Source organism: Panthera pardus, unplaced genomic scaffold (assembly GCF_024362965.1).
Source record: "Panthera pardus isolate Hobbes unplaced genomic scaffold, ASM2436296v1 HiC_scaffold_20, whole genome shotgun sequence".
Taxonomy (NCBI): domain Eukaryota; kingdom Metazoa; phylum Chordata; class Mammalia; order Carnivora; family Felidae; genus Panthera; species Panthera pardus.
Window position 1 is genome coordinate 26610220 of NW_026526766.1, and position 22489 is coordinate 26632708.

Genomic DNA, 22489 nt, shown 5'->3' on the forward strand with positions numbered 1-22489 from the left:
CATGCATGCTCTTTCTGTCTCAGAAGTAAATAAATAGGGGCACCTGGGTGGCTCAGTCAGTTAAGCATCTTGATTTCGGCTCATGTTATGATCTCAGTGTTCGTGAGTTCAAGCCCCACGTCAGGCTCTTGGCTGATAGTGTGGGTCCTGCTTGAGATTCTGTCTCTGCCCCTCCCCTCTTTGCACTCACATGTGTTCTCTGTCTCTCAAAATAAATAAGTAAACTTAAAAAAATAGTAATGAAAGTAAATAAACCTTAAGAATATTTCTGGGTAATAATTTCAGATGAAAATTAGCATGCTTTCAGGGAAAATAAGGATAATAAGGACAATGTACCATTTAATGTACTATTTATTAGGTATTTAGATTCTGTGCATTTATTATTAAATCCCAAAATGTATTGGTATGGTAACAAAGCTTCTTGCAGCATCCTCATTACTACATTTACCTTGGTTTTAAATGAAATGTTGTAAATGAGAAATTCCAACTGTTCTTTATAGTGGTAACAGTCTTTCATTTTATTTTGAGTATGCAAATCTTGTCATTCAGAAAGCATGTATCCATTGCCTATAATGAGCCAGGTATTTCGGTGTTTGGGACACAAGCCAGTTATTGCTTTCAAAAGAGCCAGGGAGAAATGATGTAATCCCACATGGATTACACTTAGCAGCCTATGTACACAATACTTGGGGGAGGACTTAGCAAGAGAGGGAACTGAAGCTATCGCAGATCTCTCAGGCTAAGAATAAGGGGTAGACTTTATAGGCAGAAAGAATAGTTAGTGTCTAAGTAAAGAGCCATAAAGAGCATGATACTTCCAAGTCATTGTGCTTGATTATAGTTTATGGTGCTTAGGGAATAGAGTGTGTTAAAAGATGATTTTCAGAAAAAAGTAAAAAGAACTGTGACTGTCCGACAGATACAACAGTGAACATGTGTTTAGGATTTTATTAAATTCATTCAGTGAAATAACTAGATAGAAAAGTTTTAAAACTTTCAAATTTATATGAAGCATCAAAATGTTGAAATAAATTATAACTGGAGGCAGAACTCTTCTGTAGAGTTGGGAGGAAGTCAGGTGAGTCTTTGCATGTCTCTTGTCAGTTACCTACCATTTGTAGATTTGTAAAATAGCTGCCTTGAATTGATCTGACAATGCATAGTTTTCCATTGGAATACAGATTTTTTTTCCCTACAGGAGTGACAGGAAATTGTAAAGTACCTTCCAATGCCCTGTCAGACACTTTGTACTGTATATAACAGGGAGTCAACAGAATTTTTGGATTAGGGGAATGAAATCAGGTTGTAATTTTAGATAAAACAATTGAGGTGGCAGCATATAGGATTAATTAATGAGGGAACATTCAGTGTAGGGGAATGAGTTAGGCTTTTACAGTGGTAGTAAAAGTGAAGAGTGGGGAGGGGCGTCTGGTTGGCTCAGTCAAGTGTCTTGGCGACTCTTGGCTTCAGCTTAGGTTATGATCTCATGGTTTCCTGAGTTCAAATCCCGTGTCAGAACCACACTTGTGAGAAATAAGCCCACTGATCCAATAAAGGAGGGATGCAGAGACTGGGAGCACAGTGAAGTGAGGCTTTAATCAAGGTTCCTGCAAGAACTGGTGTCTGATGGACAGGCACACTTGGGGCAGTCACAGCAGACATTTTATCTCCTAGCATGTAAGTCCCTCCCTTGGTTCCTTATTGGCTGAGCACTACAGAGGCTACAGACTTACTCAGACATGGCCTTTGCCCATGTAAGGCAAAAAGTAGTCTGATTAGAACAAATTTATTCCCTGAGGTGATGCAGAGACTTTCAGTCCCCCCTCCCTTTGTTCTATGGCTCATGCTCATGAGCAAAAATAAGCCCACAAAATGGAGAGGGGAAGAACCAGAAGTGAAATGTCTAAGGGTTTGGGACTCTACTGTTGGGGTGGGGGCTGGGGGAGGGGGGTTCATACATATTTCCAATAGTCTGTAAACCTACCGTTAACTAGACAGCACAGCTTGTATTTGGTATTTCTGAAAATGAATCATCTCCCTCACTTCTCACACACTGACAGCATGGAGCCTGCTTGGGATTCTGTCTCTCTCTGCCCCTCCCCCACTCACACTGTCTTTGTCTCTCTCAAAATAAATAAGTAAACTTAAAAAAAAAAAGAGTGAAGAGGGGGGATGGTCAGTGGATGTTAGGATGTAGACTACTTTAAGACTTACGCACTGATTAAATAAAGCAGACAAGGAGGTTTCTGGCCTAAGCAATTGTAAGGGCAGTGGGTCATTTTACTGAGAAAGGGACTACAAGGAATATAAAGAGATGCAGTGTTTGGGGCAAGATCATGGCAGTTTTTGGACATGGGCCTTTTGACATGAGGTGGGGAACCAAGGTAGAAATGTCCATTATACAGTTAGAAATCCGATTTGGAGCTCAGAAGAAAGATTGTGGGCTAACGATTTTAGCCTGGAAGATGTTAGTTAAACTGAAATTTATATAACAATAAATACCTTCAACCCGGGAGGACTTAAGTATGGAGGAGAGGAAGAAGGCCAGAAACCCTGGGGAACATCTTTATTTGCTTGATACTCAGGAATAATTATGTATGTCACAGAGCATTATTATAATTTGGTTAAGTATCAGTCTTGCTTTTAATTTTAATAATGATGCTTGCTTAGCTTAATTTTATCTTTCATTAACATCTGAAGCTATTTTTTTTCCTAGTTTATAGCCTATTTGTAGTACAGCAAGAGAACTTTGAAACCCAAATTCTTTTTTTTTTTTTTAATTTATTTATTTTTGAGAGAAAGAGACAGAGCATGAGTGGGAGAGGGGCAGAGAGAGGGAGACACAGAATCTGAAGCAGTCTCCAGATCTGTCAGCAAAGAGCCCGATGTGGGGCTCAAACTCACAGACTGCGAGATCATGACCTGAGCCGAAGTCAGATGCTTAACTGACTGAGCCACCCAGGCGCCCCTGAATCCCAAATTCTTAATTTTCACTTTATATACTTCCTCATTTTAGATTTCAAGTTGACAGAGACTTAGTTTGGAGCCTTGCGCTAGTGTGAAAAGTGGTGTCACCAGTGGACAGAAAATGGGAAAGAGGAAATCACCCTTAGGTCTTTAGTAATGGGTTATTTTCTTTAAAGCACTGTGAATTTCCATAATTAACGTCAGTATCAAATGCATTTCAGATTCATTGGGGTGGGAGCTAAGTTTGCATTATTATGTAGCTAAGTTTGAGTTGATTCTGCTGTTCAGTAATTGAAGGGAAGACAGCCAAAATTTATGTTCCCATTTTACCTTTTTTCACAATCTCATAGTTAATACAGCATTGCCCTTTTTTTTGAGGGAATATATTCACCCTATTTTATCTTATTCATGGTTTGTAGTTAATTTTGAGGTAGCAACCCCTTTCTTTCCATCACTACTACCGATTACTTGTAGATGGGAAGTATAATTTTCAGGTTATTAAATCTGCTTATCTCATTTTTAAAAATGCACATGTGTAGATATGTGTAAATTATAAAATTCATTTAGAAAATACTGTCACAAGAATTTGGAGATGCTTTTGAAATTGGCCTCTTTTCATATTTACTAGTATTTGAGGATTAAAGTTCAGCAAAACATTGAAAAATCTTAACTTTTTTTCTTTTTAGATCATCCAATTATGATGGGTTTTGAACCCCTTGTTAACCAGAGGCTACTTCCACCTACCTTCCCTCGATATGCAAAAATAATTAAAAGGGAAGAAATGGTCAACTATTTTGCAAGATTAATAGATAGAATAAAAACTGTTTGTGAGGTGGTCAATTTAACAAATTTACATTGTATTCTGGTAAGTACAAATCTCTGTTTTGGATTATGATTTTGATTGAACAACAGAATAGTTTATCACTTTTTAGACTGTCCCATGGATAAATAATATTGTTTGCTTTCTTTGATAGCTGGAGGATTAAGTGTTGTATGTGTATTGTCTGTATTTTTCTATTTAATCTTCACAAGGATTATATACTATCCATCTTAGAGATTAAAAGACTGAAGTCTAGATAATTCACCCAAGTTTGAAGAATGGGAATTTAAACCCTGGATTCTGTCTTCAAAACTTTTGTGTGTACACACATACATATGTACATGCATGTATACATGTATATTTTCATATAAAACTTAGATCGTGGTGCTTATTAACCTGCTTTCTTTTATCACTAATCTCTATATCATGAACATCTTTCTTTTCATGTCAACAAGTAAACATATTTCTGTGTTATTCAATTGGCTACATGGTATTCCATTGTAAACATAGATCACAGTTTTTTCCAGTTCATTCATATTATATTGAGGCCCTTTTCAGCGTTTTAATGTTATAAACGATACTAATGTGAACATTTTTGTAGGTAAACCTTTGTATCATCTGCTTCCTTCTTCCTTAAGTTATAATCCTAAACCATGAAGCTGCTGGGTTGAAGAGTATATACATTTTTACATATTTTGGATTAATCTTCTTTATGGGTTAAAATATAGAAAAGCAATGTTAGGAAGGTAGAAAATATGCAGAATAATACTGTTGTTATTTAGACATAAGCACACTAATTTATTTTGCACAACTCTGCATAGAGATATGTAATTCCTAGCCCGTGTCATTTTCCCTGTGAGGTCTTCCTTGTTGGTTCTAGGCTGCTTCTGTTCCTGTATTCCTGGAGATGATTATTATCTCATTTACATTCCTGGAATTGAGCAGCAGCCTCTGGAATATATTTTTTCATGGTCAGCAAAGATTTGTGCTTTTGTTTATGCTTTTTCTTGTAATAACTTTGTTTTCCCTTCTAATTCTTTGTCATTAACACCAGTATGAGTCTTCATTGCTTAGTGAAACTTCCCCTGTTTGTGTCTTTGTTACCTCATTTCTGTTTGCTTTTTTTTTTTTTTTTTTTTTTTTTGTAGTTTTGTCCTTATTCTGTCATAAGAATCATGGAATCTTAAAGGTTGAAAAGATCATAAACATAACCCAGTTCATTTTACAGTTCATCGTATAGGTAAACAAAGTTAAGGCTTAGAGGGCTTGTAACCAAAATAGATGATTGGTTAGTGGCATATCAGGAGTTAGAGACTTTCTTATTCTTCTGCTATATCTCCTTTTTTGATTCTTAATTATGTAAATGTATATTTGTGTTCAGATTAATTGTAAGATTTTTGAAAAGAAATTGATCAATGTGAGTTGGAATAAGAATAATGCAACAGTTGGAATTTGACGTTCTGGCAGAAAGTTATGGATTGCCTTGTCGGAAAGTTGAATGCTGAATGACACACCATAGCTGGGGGAGTCAGGCCTGCACTTCCAGCACTGGACATGAAGAGGGCATAGAAGGAGAAGAATCTGGCTCCCTGGAGCACTTGGGACAGGAATACGTGTTGTGGGGATGAGGGGAGGTAGGGAGTAGTTGAGGCTAAGAATAGAGGAAAAGATTAAAGTTAGAGGGAGAAGGAACCAAACAGTCTGGTAGTTCTGCCTAAGAAACCAGTCACTGTTCAGATAAAGAGTACATCTCAGTGGAAAATTGGGAAAGGACATGAGCATACACACTGAAAAGGAAGTAAATGTGAAAAAGGTATAACCTTACTAGTAATTGAAGAAATGCAGTTTATAACAACTAGATTGAAAAGTATAGCAATATTTAATGTTGATGGAGGGAAATAGTAGCTCTCCTATACTCCTGTGGCTGTCTCTCTCAGAAGTCTTAAAAATAGTGTATATCCTGACCCAGCAACTCCCATTCTAGAGATTTAGCATAAGAAAATCATTTAAGATATGTTGCGAAGATGAACTAAAGAGGTATTTGGTGCGTCATCATTTGTAATCTTGAAAAACTAGAAACACTGGTGATACCACTATCCATCCTGTGGGTATGTGTAGAATATATGCCACAGTGCCGTTAAAAAGCATGTTATAGAAAAATATTGACATAAGGAAATGTTTGTGAATGTCAGGTCATGTTTCAAAAATACTTTACCCATTTTATACATTGTCACACAGAAGTGATGGTCAGACACAGCGAAGTTCAGTTTTTCAAATACTGGAATAACAAATATCAAGATGTCAGTTATGACTGTAGTTTATGGTCTGCATGTTTCTGCATTTTCACATGGGTGAATATGGGTGGGGCAGTTAAATAAATGGATTAACAGTTTGGGAGATGTGGTTGACTGTAGAGAAAAGATTGGAAAGGAACAGGGTAAACACAGGGGGATAATAAATTAAGAGACCGTTACTGCAGTTCAAGGGAGAGAGAATAGAAGGATGGCAGGGAGGTGACATGAGGTTGTCAGAGTTAGAGCTATGTATGAACTAAAATTGATAGCGTATTGGTGATGAATTAAAATATGGGACATGAGAGAGCTTTCAGGAAGGCCCAGGGTTTCTGACTTGCAAACCTTGATACACACTGGTGCTGCTTACCGAAATGGGGAAACTCTCAAAGACCCTTAGTCAACTGAGGGTCTTAGTAAGGCCGATTTTGAGGTACCTTTGAAATATTTATGTAGAGATATTGAATTAGGTATTGATTATATGGATAGAACTTAGAAGTCTGTGTTCAATATATAATTTTGGAACTATTACAAGTAGTAATCAAAGGAAGCATGAATACAGAGAAGATTGTGAGGGAAAAAGTATATAGCTTGAGAAAAGAAAAATAGTCTGGAACTAAACTTTGAACCTACAGAGCAGACTGAGAAGTGACCACAGAGGAAGAAACTCATGGAAGTCAGTTAAAAGGTTTTTCAAAAAGGAAGTCCTGTCACATACTGCTGAGAGGTCAGATGAAAGAGGTGAATAAAGTCCAAAACAGATGTTGATTGGATTTGATGTCAGACAACAGTGGTGACTAGAGTGAAGAGCCAGGCTAGCTTGTGTTGATGAGGGGGGCCTTTGAATAAGGAGAGATGATGCAGCCAACTCCTTTAGAAAGTTTGGCTGAGAAGGCAGTGGTTGAGAGTGAAATGTGGGAGCATGTGACAATATTTTTCTTTTTAAAGATGGGAGAAAATTTTACTTAAATGTAAATGGGAGGATATGGCAGAAAGGGAGAACTTAAATATCAGGGAAAAACAAGGATGGATTATTGACCATGTGTAATGTTCTGATAAGACCGGAAGGAATGCAGTGTGTAGTACAAGTTGGGGGGCCTCCGTTGTTAAAGTGGGCAAGGTAGGATCTAGGTACAAATGTGGGTTCAGTGATAACATTCAGGCTGAAGCAGAGGATTGCCTGCTGGATAGATGACTTAATTTTCTTTGTAATGTTAAATGGGAGGACATCTGTGTGGAGAACATTCACTTTGAAAAGTGTGAGCAAGGTATAAAAGTTAATTGTTAAAAAAGTGAATTGACTAGAGAAACTTGGTAGGATTTGGCAGAGCACCCCTTTAAATTGAGGATCATGAGTCTGGAAAATACAGAAAAATATGAAAATGATAGGTAACTACTACCCTATATAAGCTACAGAAGTTAACATTTTAGTGTATTTTCTGAGCTTTTTTCTTTTATCTATGTATAAACCCATATATAGTTTTCTAAGCATATCTTTCAGGAACAGTTATATGAATCCAGTTGGCCTGGTTACTTGGTATTTATTTCTGTGAAGTAGGAAGTAAACTTCTACCATTAGTTAGGAAATTATTATTGGTACTATTATTTTCATGGTGTGCATACATAATATTTGTATACACAATTGACTGTTCAGTTAAAAAAAAAATTAGGCTCCAAAATCCTCCATCGTCCTATTGATACAATTAGACAATTCCTATAGAAATGATTCTTAGCTCTTTGTCATATTTTAATTCTACTAGTATTTAATTTGCAGAAGGTCTGATAAAAATTGCATGCTAAATAAAACATTTCTGGCTTTTATTACTCTATTAATGACATTACTTTTTCTGTGTGTATCAGGATTTTTTCTGTGAATTTAGTGAACAATCTCCTTGTGTTCTTTCAAGATCTCTATTACAAGTAAGTTCTACATAGTATTGAAATACTTCTTTAAACATCAAATTATTTGTGTGTTGACATTGTTTTATTGATTGCTGGAACAAAAGTAGATGCTTTTAAAGGATGTTCAACAGTTAGTGTTACATTTTTGTGAGAGAAATATTGGAATATTAGACATTCACCAAGACCATACGCTGGACTATAAAACAAAACTTAATAATTTAAAATCAGTTGAAATCATACAAAGTATGCTCTCTATTTTGCAGTGAAACTAGTAATCCATAAATATTTTCCAAATATTTGGAAATTAACACACTTCTAAACAACCCTTGAGCCAAAGAAGTCTTGAGGATAATTTGAAAATATTTTGAACTGAATGAAAATGAAAATATAACATACAGATTCTGTGGGATATAACTGAAGCAGTGCTTAGAGGAAAATTTATAGGATTAAATGTTTATATGAGAAAAAAAAGAAAATGGTTGCCAGAGGGGTTGGAGATAGGGGAATGAGTGAAATAAGTGAAGGGGATTAAGAGATACAAACTTCCAGTTATAAAATAAATAGGTCACAGGGGTGAAAAGTACAGGATGTGGAATATAGTCAATAGTATCGTAATAACTTTGGTGACAGATGGTAACTGCACTTACCATGGTGAGCATTTCCTGGTATATAGAATTGTCGAATCACTGTGTTCTACATCTGAAACTCATATAATACTGTATGTCAACTATACTTCAATTAAATTTTTTTAAAAAGAAAGCTCTGAAAATTTAAGCTTCTGCTTTAAAAAAAAAGAGCAAATGAAACTCAAAGCAGGCAGAAGAAAAGAAATACTACAGATAAAAGCAGATATCAGTAAAATAGGAAACAGGTAAACAGTAAAGAAAATTAATGTAACTAAAATCCTGATTCTTTTGAACATATCAGTAAAATTGAAGAACCTCTAACCAGGCAGAGCAAGAAAAAAAGAAGGTATAGTACAGATTAATAATACCACAAATGACAAAAGAAAGGACCACTGCAGACTCCAAAAGGGTCTGTAAAAGGATATATGGGAAATATTATAAACAACTCTGTGTCCATAAATTCAAAATCATAGATGAAATGGACCAATTTCTTGAAGGACACTATCAAAACTCATGAAGAAACAGAGAACTTGAATGATCCTACATCTGTTAAATTGAATTCCTAGTTTAATACCTTCCAACAGAGAAAATTCCAGGTCAATTCTGTACAGTCTGTTCCAAAAAATAGAAGAGGCAACAATATACATAATAAAGCCAGCATTATCTCAGTAGCAAAACCAAACAAAGACATTAAAAGCATGGAAAATTATAGGCCAGTATCCCTTATGAGGATAGATAGAACCACCTTAAAGTATTATGATATCAAATTTAGCAATATATAAAAAAAAGATAATACATCATGACCAAATGGGCTTTATCCCAAAAATGCAAGCCTGGTTCAACCTTTGAAAATCAGTCCATGTAGGGGCACCTGGGTGGCTCAGTCAGTTAAGCATCCGGCTCTTGTTTTCGGCTCCAGTCCTGATCTCCTGGTCATGAGATTGAGCCCTACTTTGGGCTCTGCAAGGAGTATGGAGCCTGGTTGGGAGTCTGTCTCTGCCCCTCCCCTGCTTGCGCTCACTCTATCTTTCAATAAACATTTTTTATTTAAATTTTTAAATTTAAATTTATTTTTTAAATTTGTTTTTTAAATAAACATTAAAAAAAAAGTGTAATCTACCATACGATCAAAGTCTCATGGGGTGCCTGGGTGGCTCAGTCGGTTAAGCCTCCAACTTTGGCTCATGTCATGATCTCACGGTTCATGAATTAGAGCCTGGAGCCTGCTTTGGATTCTGTGTCTCTAGCTCTCTCTGCCCCTCCCCCACTCACACTTTGTGTGTGTGTCTCTCTCTCTCTCTCTCTCTCTCTTAAAAATAATAAACATCAGAAAAATTAAAAAAAAAATAAAGTCTCAGTACATTCAGGAAAAGCATTTGACAAAAGTCAGCATCCATTCATGAGAAAAACTCTTGTCAAAACTAGGAATAGAAGAAAACTTCCCTTAACCTGATATAGGGTATATACAAAAAACTTGCAGCTAACGTCATACTTAATGATGAAAGATTAAATCCTTTCCTCCAGAGATTGGGAGTAAAGTGAGGATGTCAGCTCTCTCACTCCTCTCTTATTCAACATACTACAGATGGCCCACGACTTAAGATGGTTCAATTTATGATTTATCGACTTTGTAACAGTCTGAAAGTGATGTCCATTCAGTAGAAACCATACTTTGCATTTTGAATTTTGATCTTTTTCTGGGCTGGCAATGTGTATTATAACACTCTCTCCTCATCCTGGGCTTGACCAGCAAGTTGCAGCTCCCACTCAGCTACACAATCACAAGGGTAAACAGCCCGTTTAACCATTCTGTTTTTCACTTTCAGTATCGCAGTCAATAAATTACTGGAGGTATTCAACACTTTATTATCAAATAGGCTTTGTGTTAGATGATTTTGCCCCACAGTAGGCTAATGTAAGTGTTCTGAGCACATTCAGAGTAGTCTAGGCTATAAGCTATGGTGTTCGGTATGTATTCAGATGTATTAAATGCATTGCAGCTTATTCAACTTAAAATGGGTTTTGGGATGTAACCCCATTATAAGTTGATGGAGATCTGTATTGGAAATTTTAGCCAGTGAAAAAAGGCAGGAAAAGGAAACAAAAGGCATACAGCTGAACAGGGAAGAAATCATCAGCGTTTTACAGACATTATTTTCTGTGTAGAGCACCAGAATTTTTAGAGAAGTTCCTAGACCAGATGGGTGAGTTTAACAAGAGCACAGGATATGAGGTCAATATACAAAAAAAAATTGTATTCTTATATACTTTCAGGGAACAATGGGAAGTCAAAAATTTAATAGTACTATTTACAATAATCTCAAAAAAAACCACAAAATACTTAAGTATAAATCTAATACCTGTTTGTAGACAATGCTGAAAAACTAGAAGTATTGGTGAAAGAAGTCAAAGACCTAAATAAATGGAAAGGTATATACCTTGTTTGTGGATTGGAAGAATTAATATTTTTAAGATGTTCTTCCCAGAATTGTTCTATAGATTCAAAGCAGTCTCAATAAAATCATAGCAGGATTTTTTACAGTGTTGCAAGAACAATTGGACAGACATATGCAAAAAAAAATTGACTTAGAATGCATCATAAATCTAAAATGTAAGACTATACAACTTTTACAAGAAAAGACAGGAGAAATCTTTGACTTTAGAAGGCAGAGTATTCTTAGGTATGACACCAAAAACACAATTCTTAAAAAATGGTCAGTTGATCAACTTAAAAGTATAAGTCTGTGGAAGATACTGTTAAAATGAAAAGAGACTACAGAATGGGAGAAAATATTTGCAAATCATGTGTAGCATAGGACTTGTATCATACAAAGAAATTTATAAACCTAACAGAAAACAGACAACCTAGTTTTTTAAAGATATTCAACATAATTGGTACTAGGGATATGCAGATTAAAACCACAAAGAAATACCACTATCTTTCTTTTCTAATATCTTTTAAAAAGAAGAAAGAAAAACTGATAATACCAAGTGCTGGTGAGGATGCATTTACTGATAATTCCATGAAGTGCTACAACCACTTTGTAAAACAATTTGGCAGATTCTTATTAAATTAAATGTACAAATCCCACTCCTGCTTAATGTTTACCTAAGAAAAGTGAAACCCAGTTTTCTCCTGGAAACCTGTATGCGAATGTTTATAGCTATTTGTTTCATGATCACCCAAAACTGGAAACAACCCAAATGGGTTAGGAAATCAAAGAAGGGATAGTATAGGAAATATTAAAATATGCTGAGGTCAGTAAGGGGAGAAAATGAAATGCAAACTATTGTTAAATAATTTATTTTAAATTTAATCATCAAATAATTTTTCCAATTTCAGGAAGTGTATATTCCAAAATGTTCATTAGAGACAAAGTTTGTCAACTAAATATTTATAGCCATTTGCTGTTTAATAACTTATGAAGTCCTCTTTCTTATATATTAGCTTATTTGACGTATTCAGACTAGTCATTTCATTTTGGGGTTTGTTTTTTTAAGTTTCTTTATTTTTGAGAGAGAGGGAGAGAGAGAATTCCAAGCAGACTCCTCACTGTCCGCACAGAGCTGGACACAGGCACAATTATGAACCTGTGAAATCATGTCCTGAGTTGAAACAAGAGCCAGCTGAGCCACCCAGGTGTCCCTGGTCAGCTCATTTTGACTAGTTCACTATTATTGCCTTTGGCTTGAGAGGTATTTTTTCTTTATACACCTTCATCAGAATACATCTTAAATATAGATTAACAAGTAATAACCCATTGTGGAGGTAGTGATTCATTGATTTCCACCAGGTTTTTATGCTTTAATCTCTTCTGTTGTGTTCATGTCACAGTAATGACAGTTATATGTACAGTATGTCAAGATTTTGACAGCATTGCTAATACATAACATTTGTTTTAAGACTACTTTCCTGGTGGATAACAAAAAGGTCTTTGGAACCCATCTCATGCAAGACATGGTGAAAGATGCACTTCGGTCTTTTGTCAGTCCTCCGGTGCTCTCCCCAAAGTAAGTACTGTGAGACTTTTCATAGCGTGTACATTTCTTAAAAGCCCCAGGTCTCTGTGCTCGTTTACAGCCAAGGCATAAAAACTGTTGGAATCACATCTTCATGCAGAAAATAAAAAACTCATAGTAAAATTAATTGATTCCTGCTGCATATTATTTAGATTTAAACTAACGTTTTTGTGAGGTTGACATTAGGCTCAATATGAGAAGAAAACCTTACAAGGAATTATCAAATACAGTAAGTTGCATTGATTCTTACTGTGTGCAAAGCACTGTGTTAGGTAAGCACTTTGGGAGTAATTATAAAAAATCAGATAAGGTCTCTTAATGATCTGAGTCTAGATAAAAATAGAAAATGTAGATAATTATTTCTTAAATTATGTTCTGATAGAAACATGTTGCTTTAATAAGAGGCTGGAAAGGATTTCATACAGCAAGAAATCATCATTTGTGTTGGCATTTTAGAAAAGGAATAAAGCTTTTCCAAAGGGGACGGAAGAAAGGTGTTGTTATTTCTTAGCAAAGAAACCAGCATGTCTAAAGACATGAGCATATGAATTGTGTATTTTAGGAACAGTTAGTGGTTCAGCATTCAATTTGTTGAATAAATCATGCCACATCTCACATAAAACTTTCTCCTCTCTTAACTTGGGTTTCTCAGAAGCAGATCCTGAGACTTAGAAAGTGTTCCCAGGAGCAGCACCTGGTGGCTCAGTCAGTTAAGCGTCCAGCTCTTGACCTCAGCTCAGGTCATGATCTTACACTTCATGAGATCAAGCCCCTCATTGAGCTCTGCACTGGCAGTGTGGAGCCTGCTTGAGATTCTCCCTTTCTCTCTCTCTCTGCCCCTCCCTCCCTCCCTCTCTGTCTCTCTTTCTTTCTCTCTCTTTATAAATAAATGAACTTTAAAAGAAAAAAAAAAAAAAAAGTGTTCCCAGGAGAAACCAGCAGTGTTGTTGGCAAGTGGGATATGCAAAGGAAAAAAAACCGTGCAGAGGTATACTTCAGGGAAAGTAACTCTGGTTATGTCCTGGTGGGGAGCTCTGGAGATAGTGTGGGTAGCACCTCAGAGTTGTTAGGGATAAAACAAAGGAGTCTGAGAATTTACCCACGTACGAGTCCATTAAGGACTGACCCTGGGAGGAGGTAAATTCCCAGGCAGCCTCAGTGTTGGTTATATTCCCTGTTTCATTCACAATAAAAGCCACGGTCCTTATGATTGAGCCTAGGAGGTCCCATACACTCTGGTCTAGACTCCTGTCCTGATGCCTCTCTGGCCTCATCTCTTACCCCACTCCCCCCATCAGCCACACTGCCCTCCTTGCTATTCCAGGAACATACAGGCTCACTCTCACCCTACAACCTTTACACAGAGTCTGAGGTGGAGGACATTTTACTCAGAAATCCCCAAGACTGACTGCCTCACCGCCTTCAAGTCTGTTTAACTTCATCTCCGTCAGGACTGCTTTGATCAGACTGTTTAAGAAGTACAACCTCTCCCCTGCCTCAGCCCAGCACTGGGCTGTATATAGTTCTCTCTCCTGTAACAACGATCTTCCTACCTGCTGTATAATTTGCTCCTTCACTGTGCTTATGTGCTGTATATATACACTACATAATTCTTCATTGTATTCATTTTTTATTTCCCTCTCGTCCTCCCCCCACTCCCGTTAGAATATGAACTCTACGAGGTCAGGGCAGGTCGTTTTGGCTCTTTGTTCACTAATGTATCACAGGTGCAAGAACACTGTCTAGCACACAGCACATGATGAATCTTTGTTGAATGAGTGAATAAATAAATGGCAGTTGGATGGTTAAGATAGTTTGGGACTTACGAGTTTTGAATGCTTTGGTAAAATTTGGTCTTTATGGTCAGTGAGGAAGTGCTCAGGTTTTTAGGAGGAAATTAGCATAGGATAGTATGTATTTTTTTTATGGTGCGTAGTTTTTAATAGGAAGCAAACTGGCAGTGATAAAGGAGGCAAAGTGTTGAGGTAGGCTAATTCGGTACTACAGGCAAGAAATGATAAAGGATTAAACTCTGGGATTATAAAGAAGACAGACCTGAGGAACATTTCAGAGGTAAAATTAATAGGACTTGACAACTGATTCAGCAGGGGAAGGAAAGGAATAAGAAGGTAAATAAGTTGCTTTAAAAAAAAAAAGAAACCAGAAGCTGGTTGTTTATATTATTATATAATATTATGTTTATATTATTATATAAATATATGGTCGTGTTTGAAGTTTAGACAGTGCATAAAATGTGAAAAATAATAAAAATCCCCTGAAGTCTTAGCCTTGAGGTAACATTTTGATGACCATCACTATAGATCTCTCAGATCCCTTAGATCTTTGCTACATAGATGTATGATACACATTTGACTTTATGTAAATGGGATCATGTTAAGCAAGCTGTTTTTATCATGAACTTTTAATTACTTTTTGTGGATTGCTTTCTTAAAATTTTTGTTTTTAAAATTCTTTTTTTCCCCCTCACTCAAAGGTACATCATGAATTTGTGTTTCAAATGATCTGATGTAGATCCAATTAATTCTTTATAATGGTTGCCAAATATATCATAATGTGAATGAATTCTGTGCATTGGGGTTTACTGGATGGGGGCATGTGTACTTATAATAGATATTACCAGATTGCATTCTAAAAGATTGTAACAATTTGTATTTCTGTTAGCAGTATATGAGAGTGCACATTCCCTAACTCCTTTTAATTTTTTCCAGTGTGTTTAGCAGGAAACAATATCTCATTGTTACTTTAATTTGAGGATTTAATACAATATTTATTGAACATTTAGAAATACTTTTCTATGAATTGTTTATATCCTTTGCCCATTAACTTTTAAGTGGTTTACTTTTTTGGAAAATTTATATGAGCTGTTTGTACATTATGAGTATCTAATATACATTGTTAAACAATAGTATCTATCATGCAGTATATACCTCCTCATAGTATACAAGTCCTGACTAAATTATCTTTCAACTCCTTCATTTGTGATAGGCATTGCAGATTTTTTTTCCTTAAGTTTTCTTTTGCATCACAATTTTTGCCTTCTGTGTGGTAGTTTTTGCTACTAAATTTTATCCAATATTTTAGGTTTCTCGTTGGAGGTAATCTCCCCAGCACATAGGTTGTACCTTTAGTCACTTCCAAAGATTTTTGTTCAAGGTTTTGTCCAAAGATTTTTATTCTTGTGCATTTAAGATTAAGTGGTGTGAAGATAGAAGTTCAACCTGATTTTCCTTCTAGGTAGTCTGTTGGGTGAGCATCACTTACAATATAAACCATCATTTCCCACTGGATTAAAAGAAGACCACCTTTATTTTACTTGGAAATCCTTTATGTATTGAAATTTTTTTCCAGTTCCAATGATAGTGTTTTCTTTTTGTTTTGTTTTTGATGATTCTTATTATTGTGGCTTTGTCTTAAGTTTTAATATCTTGTTAAGACACGTCCTCTGGCTACATTCTTTTTCAGGATTTTCTTGGCCCTTCCCTGGTTAACCCTTTATTGGGCGTGTGGTTTGCAAATATTTTCTCCCATTCTGTAGGTTGCTTTTTCATTTTGTTGATTGTTTGCTGAGCAGAAGCTTTTCAGTTTGACGTAATCCCGCTGCTTATTTTTGCTTTTGTTGCCTTTGCTTTTGGTGCAAAACCAAAAAATCTTGATCCCCTATGTTTTCTTCTAATATACCAGAAACTTCAGATCTTACATACAAAAGTGAGTCTTTAATCCATTTTTATTTGATTCTTGTGTATGGTGTAAGGGTCCAATGTCATTTCTTTTACATGTGGCTGTCCAGTTTTCCCAGTTTTACTTATTGAAGAGTCTGTCGTTTCACCATTGTATATTCTTGGCTTCTTTGTCAAAAGTTAATTGACCATATATGCATGCTTTTTTTTCCCCCCTAGGCTCTCTATTCTGTTTTATTGATCTATGTGTCTGTTTTTATGCCAATAATATTCTGTTTTGAATACTGTCACTTTGGTAGTATAGTTTGAAATCTGGGAATGTGATGCCTCCAGCTTTTTTGTTCTTTCTCAAGATTGCTTTGTTTTCAGAGTGTTTGGGGTCCCATATAAATTCTGGGGTTGTTTTCTCTATATCTGTGAAACATGCTATTTGAATTTCAGTAAGGATCGACCCTAACAATATTCTTCCAGTCCAAAAGCACAGAATATCTTTCTATTTATTTGTGTCTTCAGTTTCTTTCACGAGTGTCTTACAGTTTTCAAAAGTGTACTGATCTTTCCCCTCCTTGGTTAAATGTGTTCCTAAGTACTTTATTGTTTTTGGTGCTCTTATACATGGGATTACTTTCTTAATTTCTCTGATAGTTTATTGTCAGTGTATAGAAATACAGCAGATTTTTGTATATTGATTTTTTATACCCTACAACTTTACTCAGTTAAGTAGTCCAACAGTTTTTTGATGGAATTTTTAGGTTTTCTACATAATATGTCGTCTGCAAACAGACACTTAAAAATTATTTTAAAATTTGTAATTAAATACATCCAGTATTCAGATTTGTAAGTGACATACACTACCATCCATTTAAACAATATTTTTCTTTGGTTTTTATATATTCACCTTTTGGAGAATTGATAAAATTTGATAAATACTTAATGCATATTTATATGAATTTATAAATTTTATCAGTTCCCTTATGTAATAAATATAATAAATTAGTACTTGCTGTTGCCAGGCCAGAACCTTTTTGGGTTCTAGGGAAGAGAAGAACACACCTGCTAACAAGGCACCTCGCATCCAGTGGGAGAGACTGAACAGTAGACAAATACATAATGTGAGTTTGTAGAAAGATAAAGGGGATAGATAGTTCTCTTAGGCCATAGTTATAGAAAGCACGTGGTGAAATGTGAGTGAACTGAGGGAGTGAGCTGTGCAGAATCAGGGTCGGGCTTCCGACAGCAACATCATGTCCTAGAGTAGAGCTGAGCTTGAGTATCAAGGAGTAGCTAATTTTCACGAATTAAATTATTAGAAATACATCTAGATCAGCAGTTCTTAAGCTTTTTTGTCTTGGGACCCCTTTACATTCTTAAAAGTTATTAAAGACCCAGATAGCTTTTGTTTATATGGGTCATGTGTATTGCTACCTACTGTTTTAGAAATTAAAACAATACTTTAAAAATATTTATTAATTTTTTTAAATAGGAAACCCATTACATTAATCGAAACATTTTTGTGGAAGACAACCATGTTTTTAAGAAAAATTAGTGATAAAAGTGGCAGTTTTACATTTTTGTAGATCTGCTTTCTGTCTGTCCTAATAGAAGATAGCTGAATCGTTTTGACCTGCTTCTGCTTTCAGTCTGTTAACGCATGCCATGTAGACTCTGGAAACACCTACCGTACACTTGTGAGAGAAGGAATACCAAAGGCGAATAACATCCTAATGCTATTGTGAGAATGGTTTTGACCTTGTCCCCTAGAAAGCATCCCAAAGTCACCACCCCCACCGGGGGAACCTGGGCCACATTCTGAGAGCTGCTGGCTCCCATTTCAAATCCAACTCCCCGCACCCCCCCTCCCCAACACTCCACCCAGTCCTTTCCTCCCACTCTGGTCCTAGAGGTGTCCACTGTGCACTACAGCTTGTGTCTCTTATGAATGCTTATACACTTCACCCAAATATGTGTCCAGAAATAATACATCCATTTATTTTATATGTTTTTAGACTTCACATAAATGTTGTCACACTGTATATATCCTTTTGCAACATGATTTTTTCATTCAACGTTAGGGTTTTGAAATCAACAGGTTTGATACTTCGTTCATTGAAATCCACCCTTTGAATATGTTGCAGTTTGTTTTGCTGTTTCTCTATAAATGGGCATTTAAGTTCTTTCTAATTTATTACTATTGAAAACAGTGCTGTAGTGAACTTCTTTGAGTATGTCTCCTTGTGCACATAGGCTGTCTATACTTAGAACTGGAATTAATTGCTGATTGTAGGGTATGTGCATCTTCAACCTCACTAGTTTTGCCAAATTGCTTTACAAAATAATTTAACCAATTTGTATTCCAGACAACAGGGTATAAGAATTCCAGTTTTCTTAGACTTTGTGCTTTGTCATAATCAGACTCTTCAGTTTTTGACAATCTGATATGTGTGAAATAGTGTCTGTGTCTGATTTGCATCTTTCCCTTTTCTATTTAACAGTCTCCTTTAGCACTTTTATTATTACTTATTTAGGGTTAGTTACAGTTCAACCTTCATTGTTTGAAGATTCCATATTTGCAGATCTTGCTTACTTGCTAAGATATATTTGTAACCTTCAAATCATTGCTCTGCTTCGCTGAATTCATGGACATGGGCAGAGCAGCAAAAAAAAAAAAAAAAAAAAAACAAAAAAAAATTTAGAGTCTCCCGGTACTGAATAAGGAATCTCTCTACCTTCTTTTTCAGTTCTTATACCGTGAACAGCTCCATTAGGTGCCATGTTCTTCACATTTTTGTGCTTTTTGTTGGTGATTTCATAGTTTCAAATGACCTTCATCTGTAATGATACGCTGTCTAGTGTCCCTTAGCACAAGAAGGCTGTGGCATGCCTTTCAGAGAGAATATGTATGTTAGATAAGCTTCACTCAGCCATGAGTTTGGTAATGAATTGGCAATATACATCACATAAAGCATCTCTAAACACATAATGCAAGGTCATGTAGTGATCAGTTGATGAAGATGGTGTCACCAGTGGCTGGCAGGAACCTAACCCAGTATTTTACCCTAGCGGCAATGTTGCCGTATTCTCTAATCCAGTGTCTGCAGCAGCTTTAAAGAATAGAACTATCATGAGTACCAGGAATTGACTGTATATATGACAGAGTTCATTGCATGGTAATATGTAAATGTTATTCCACTGTTTTAGAATTCCAGTGTTAGAGATAAGAAATGTGATCCTGATCTAATTCTTTTTTTCCTTTGTTAAGTGATTGGACACTTTCTTCTGGAAGATTGTAAAGTTTCTGGGTTTTGTTTGGTTTGGTTGGTTGGTTGGTTGGTTGGTTTTTCTGGAATTTAAGAGTTTTACCAGAATGTACGTGTCTGATTTTCAGCTACACCTGTCGGGAACTCAGTCCTTAAAGCCTCAAGTCTTCCGATCAGTAATTTTCCTTTATTTATCTCTTGTCATTTTTGCTGTGATGTGAGAAAGTTCTTCCTTGACCTTCAAGACTACAAGTGAGCATCTTTTCATCTGTTGAATTTTTAAATTTGAAAATCCTAATTTTGGGATCCAGAAAGTCTTTTTTTTTTTTTTTCCCCTCCTTTAAGAGCTTTATTTTAATCACCTTAAGTAACTTTCTTACTTTGGAGTTAAAGATCTAGCAGACCTTCTAGCACTTCTCTTTTGCCACCACCTATTCCTGGTGTTCTGCTTCCTCTTTCTCATGGCTTCTGCGTGCACTGTCATTTCCATTGCATGATTGTGGCTCTGTTGATCTTTGAGGCTCTGGTCATATTGTTCAGTTATGGCAGATACTTAGAAGTAGTGAGTTGTCTGCTCCTGTCAGTGTGCCAGAGAAAAGTCTTTGCTTTTTTCCCATGTTCTTAAGTGCAAAGGCCACTGACCTCAGGGATAGAAACAAAAATAATCTTCCCATCTGTTCAGCCCCTGAATTGGCTGAATTGGCTCCTCTAGAGCCAGGCAGGTAGCAGACCCTCCCAGACTGCTCAGGAAGGCTTTAGTCACTTTAGTAACTGAGACAAGGAGCACCAGAAAGGAAATCACTTGATGAGGATAGAGGATGAGCTGCCAGAAATGTATAAGTGAGGATTTGGGCCAGTGGTTGGAAATGTGGATACATCTTTAAAAAATTAGGATTCTGTATAGCATTTTCTTTGTAATTATTATTATGGGTATAATCTAGGAGGGTGTTAGTTGTAGAAAAATAAATAACATTGTAGTAGGGCCATGAAAAAGTAGAACTTTGGAATTTTTCTTCTCTCCTTGTTAATTTGATCTTGTTGGATCCAACTCAGTCCAAGTATAGAACTGGAAGAATTGGAAATGTGCATTTGTTGTGCGAGTAACACAATAATAGTGAAATATTTCTTAATCTAATGCTAACAGTGTTTAATTTAGTAAGGTATTTGGTTCCATTTTCTCTTTTTTCCACAATTTTGGTCTGTTGGTATCTCTGCTGCTTTTTGTAGGCCAAATAGTTTGATTTTAATGAGCATTATCTTACAGGTGCTGCCTATATAATAATCACCAGGCTAAGGACTGTATTGACTCCTTTGTTACTCACTGTGTTCGGGTAAGAACTGCAGTTTGGATCGTTGTGATAGATACTTTACAAATTGTGGGGAGTGGGGCGCCTGGGTGGCTCAGTCGCTTAAGTGTCTGGTTGTTGGTTTTGACTCAGGTCGTGATCTCATGGTTTATGAGATCAAGCCCTATCTCAAGATGCCTGCTTGAGATTCCCTCTCTCCCTCTTTCTGCCGCTTTCCCGCTCACACACAGGCACTCTCAAATAAAATTTTAAAAAATAAAATAAAAATAAAAATTGTGGGGTGTAATTCCTTCAGTCACATTAATTTGTGTTACTTTTTTCATCCAACAGTTCTTAGTCATTTTCCCCGAAAAAATGAAAAATTTCTGTCTGTTCTTGCACTTGAGTAGATAGCTTTCTAATGTGGAGTCTTCCTGGCAGGTCGTTAAATACTGAGGCACCTTTGATGTCCTCTCACTATAACCCCCAGGGACCACACAAGCAGAATTAAGTTATGACCCCCATCTGGGAAAACAGAAGTTGTTAAAATTTTTTGTAAATGTGCACAAAAACTATTTTTGACCATATGAATAAGGAATGTTTGTACCAGCCCCAGATACTTATCTTTGTGCTACCTTAATGAACAGGATTATAGTAAAATTAAAATTACTACTTGAGATGGGAGCACAAATTTTTTTCAAATATAGGGTAATGAGGAAAAAATATAAATCTTGTAGTGGATTAAATTAATCATAAATCATTCTAATTTAATTATATAAACATTTCTTTTGGAGAACTGAAACAGTGTGGGAGGCCTAATTCCAGTTACTAAAATATAGCAAGGCACCTTGGGAGGGTGAAAGGAGGAGAACTAAAAGGCCAGATCTCGTCTGTATCATTAACATTTTATCATTGTCAGGAAGATCACTTCACTTTTCTATAAATTCCCCCGTCTTTAAGAAGTGAGGTATTAATACTGCCCCTGTACCTCATACATAGGCTAGTTATTGATCAAGTGAGATAATATCTATCAAACTGTACAAATTTAAAACAATTCTATTTGAAGGATCTTCTGATTCTCATTTCTTAAATCAGAGCATCTTACCATTCGTGCATATTGTCTGATTAGTGAAGTGTTAACAATATTTTAGGATATAGATTAGGAATTGAAGAACCTTAGGGTTTATAGAGAACAGTTGACCCTTGAACAACACGGGTTTCAACTTTGCAGGTGCACTCATGTGTAGATTTTCTTCAATACGGTACTATAAATATAAATGTACTTTCTTAAGATTTTCTTTATAACAATTCCTTTTCTTTAGCTTACTTCATTGTGAGAATACAGCATATAATGCATATAACATACAAAATAGGAGTTAACTGACTGTTGATGTTATCAGTAAGGCTTCCAGTCAGCAGTTGGCTATTAGTAGTAGTTAAGTTTTGGGGGAGTCAAAAGTTATATGTGGATTTTCAACTCTGCAAGATATAAGTGCCCCAACCCATGTGTTGTTCAGAGGTCAGCTGTATCAGCCATTACTTAAGCCTTACAATTATTCTGGTATATTTAAAGTAGCACAGAAATGTTACTCTTGAACATTGGCTTATGGCTTGAGATCCTC

General features: G+C 36.0%; 1 protein-coding gene across 3 annotated transcripts in view; it reads left to right on the top strand.

Moving 5' to 3' along the window:
• NAA35 (N-alpha-acetyltransferase 35, NatC auxiliary subunit) overlaps nt 1-22489 on the top strand; it is a 94971-nt gene that overhangs the window by 61306 nt on the left and 11176 nt on the right. For all 3 annotated transcript variants that reach the window (XM_019423508.2, XM_019423507.2, XM_019423509.2), the window contains exons 12-15: nt 3654-3832; nt 7939-7998; nt 12511-12617; nt 20846-20912. In XM_019423508.2, the coding sequence (XP_019279053.1) occupies nt 3654-3832; nt 7939-7998; nt 12511-12617; nt 20846-20912 (413 nt within the window). The remainder of the gene's footprint in view (nt 1-3653; nt 3833-7938; nt 7999-12510; nt 12618-20845; nt 20913-22489) is intronic.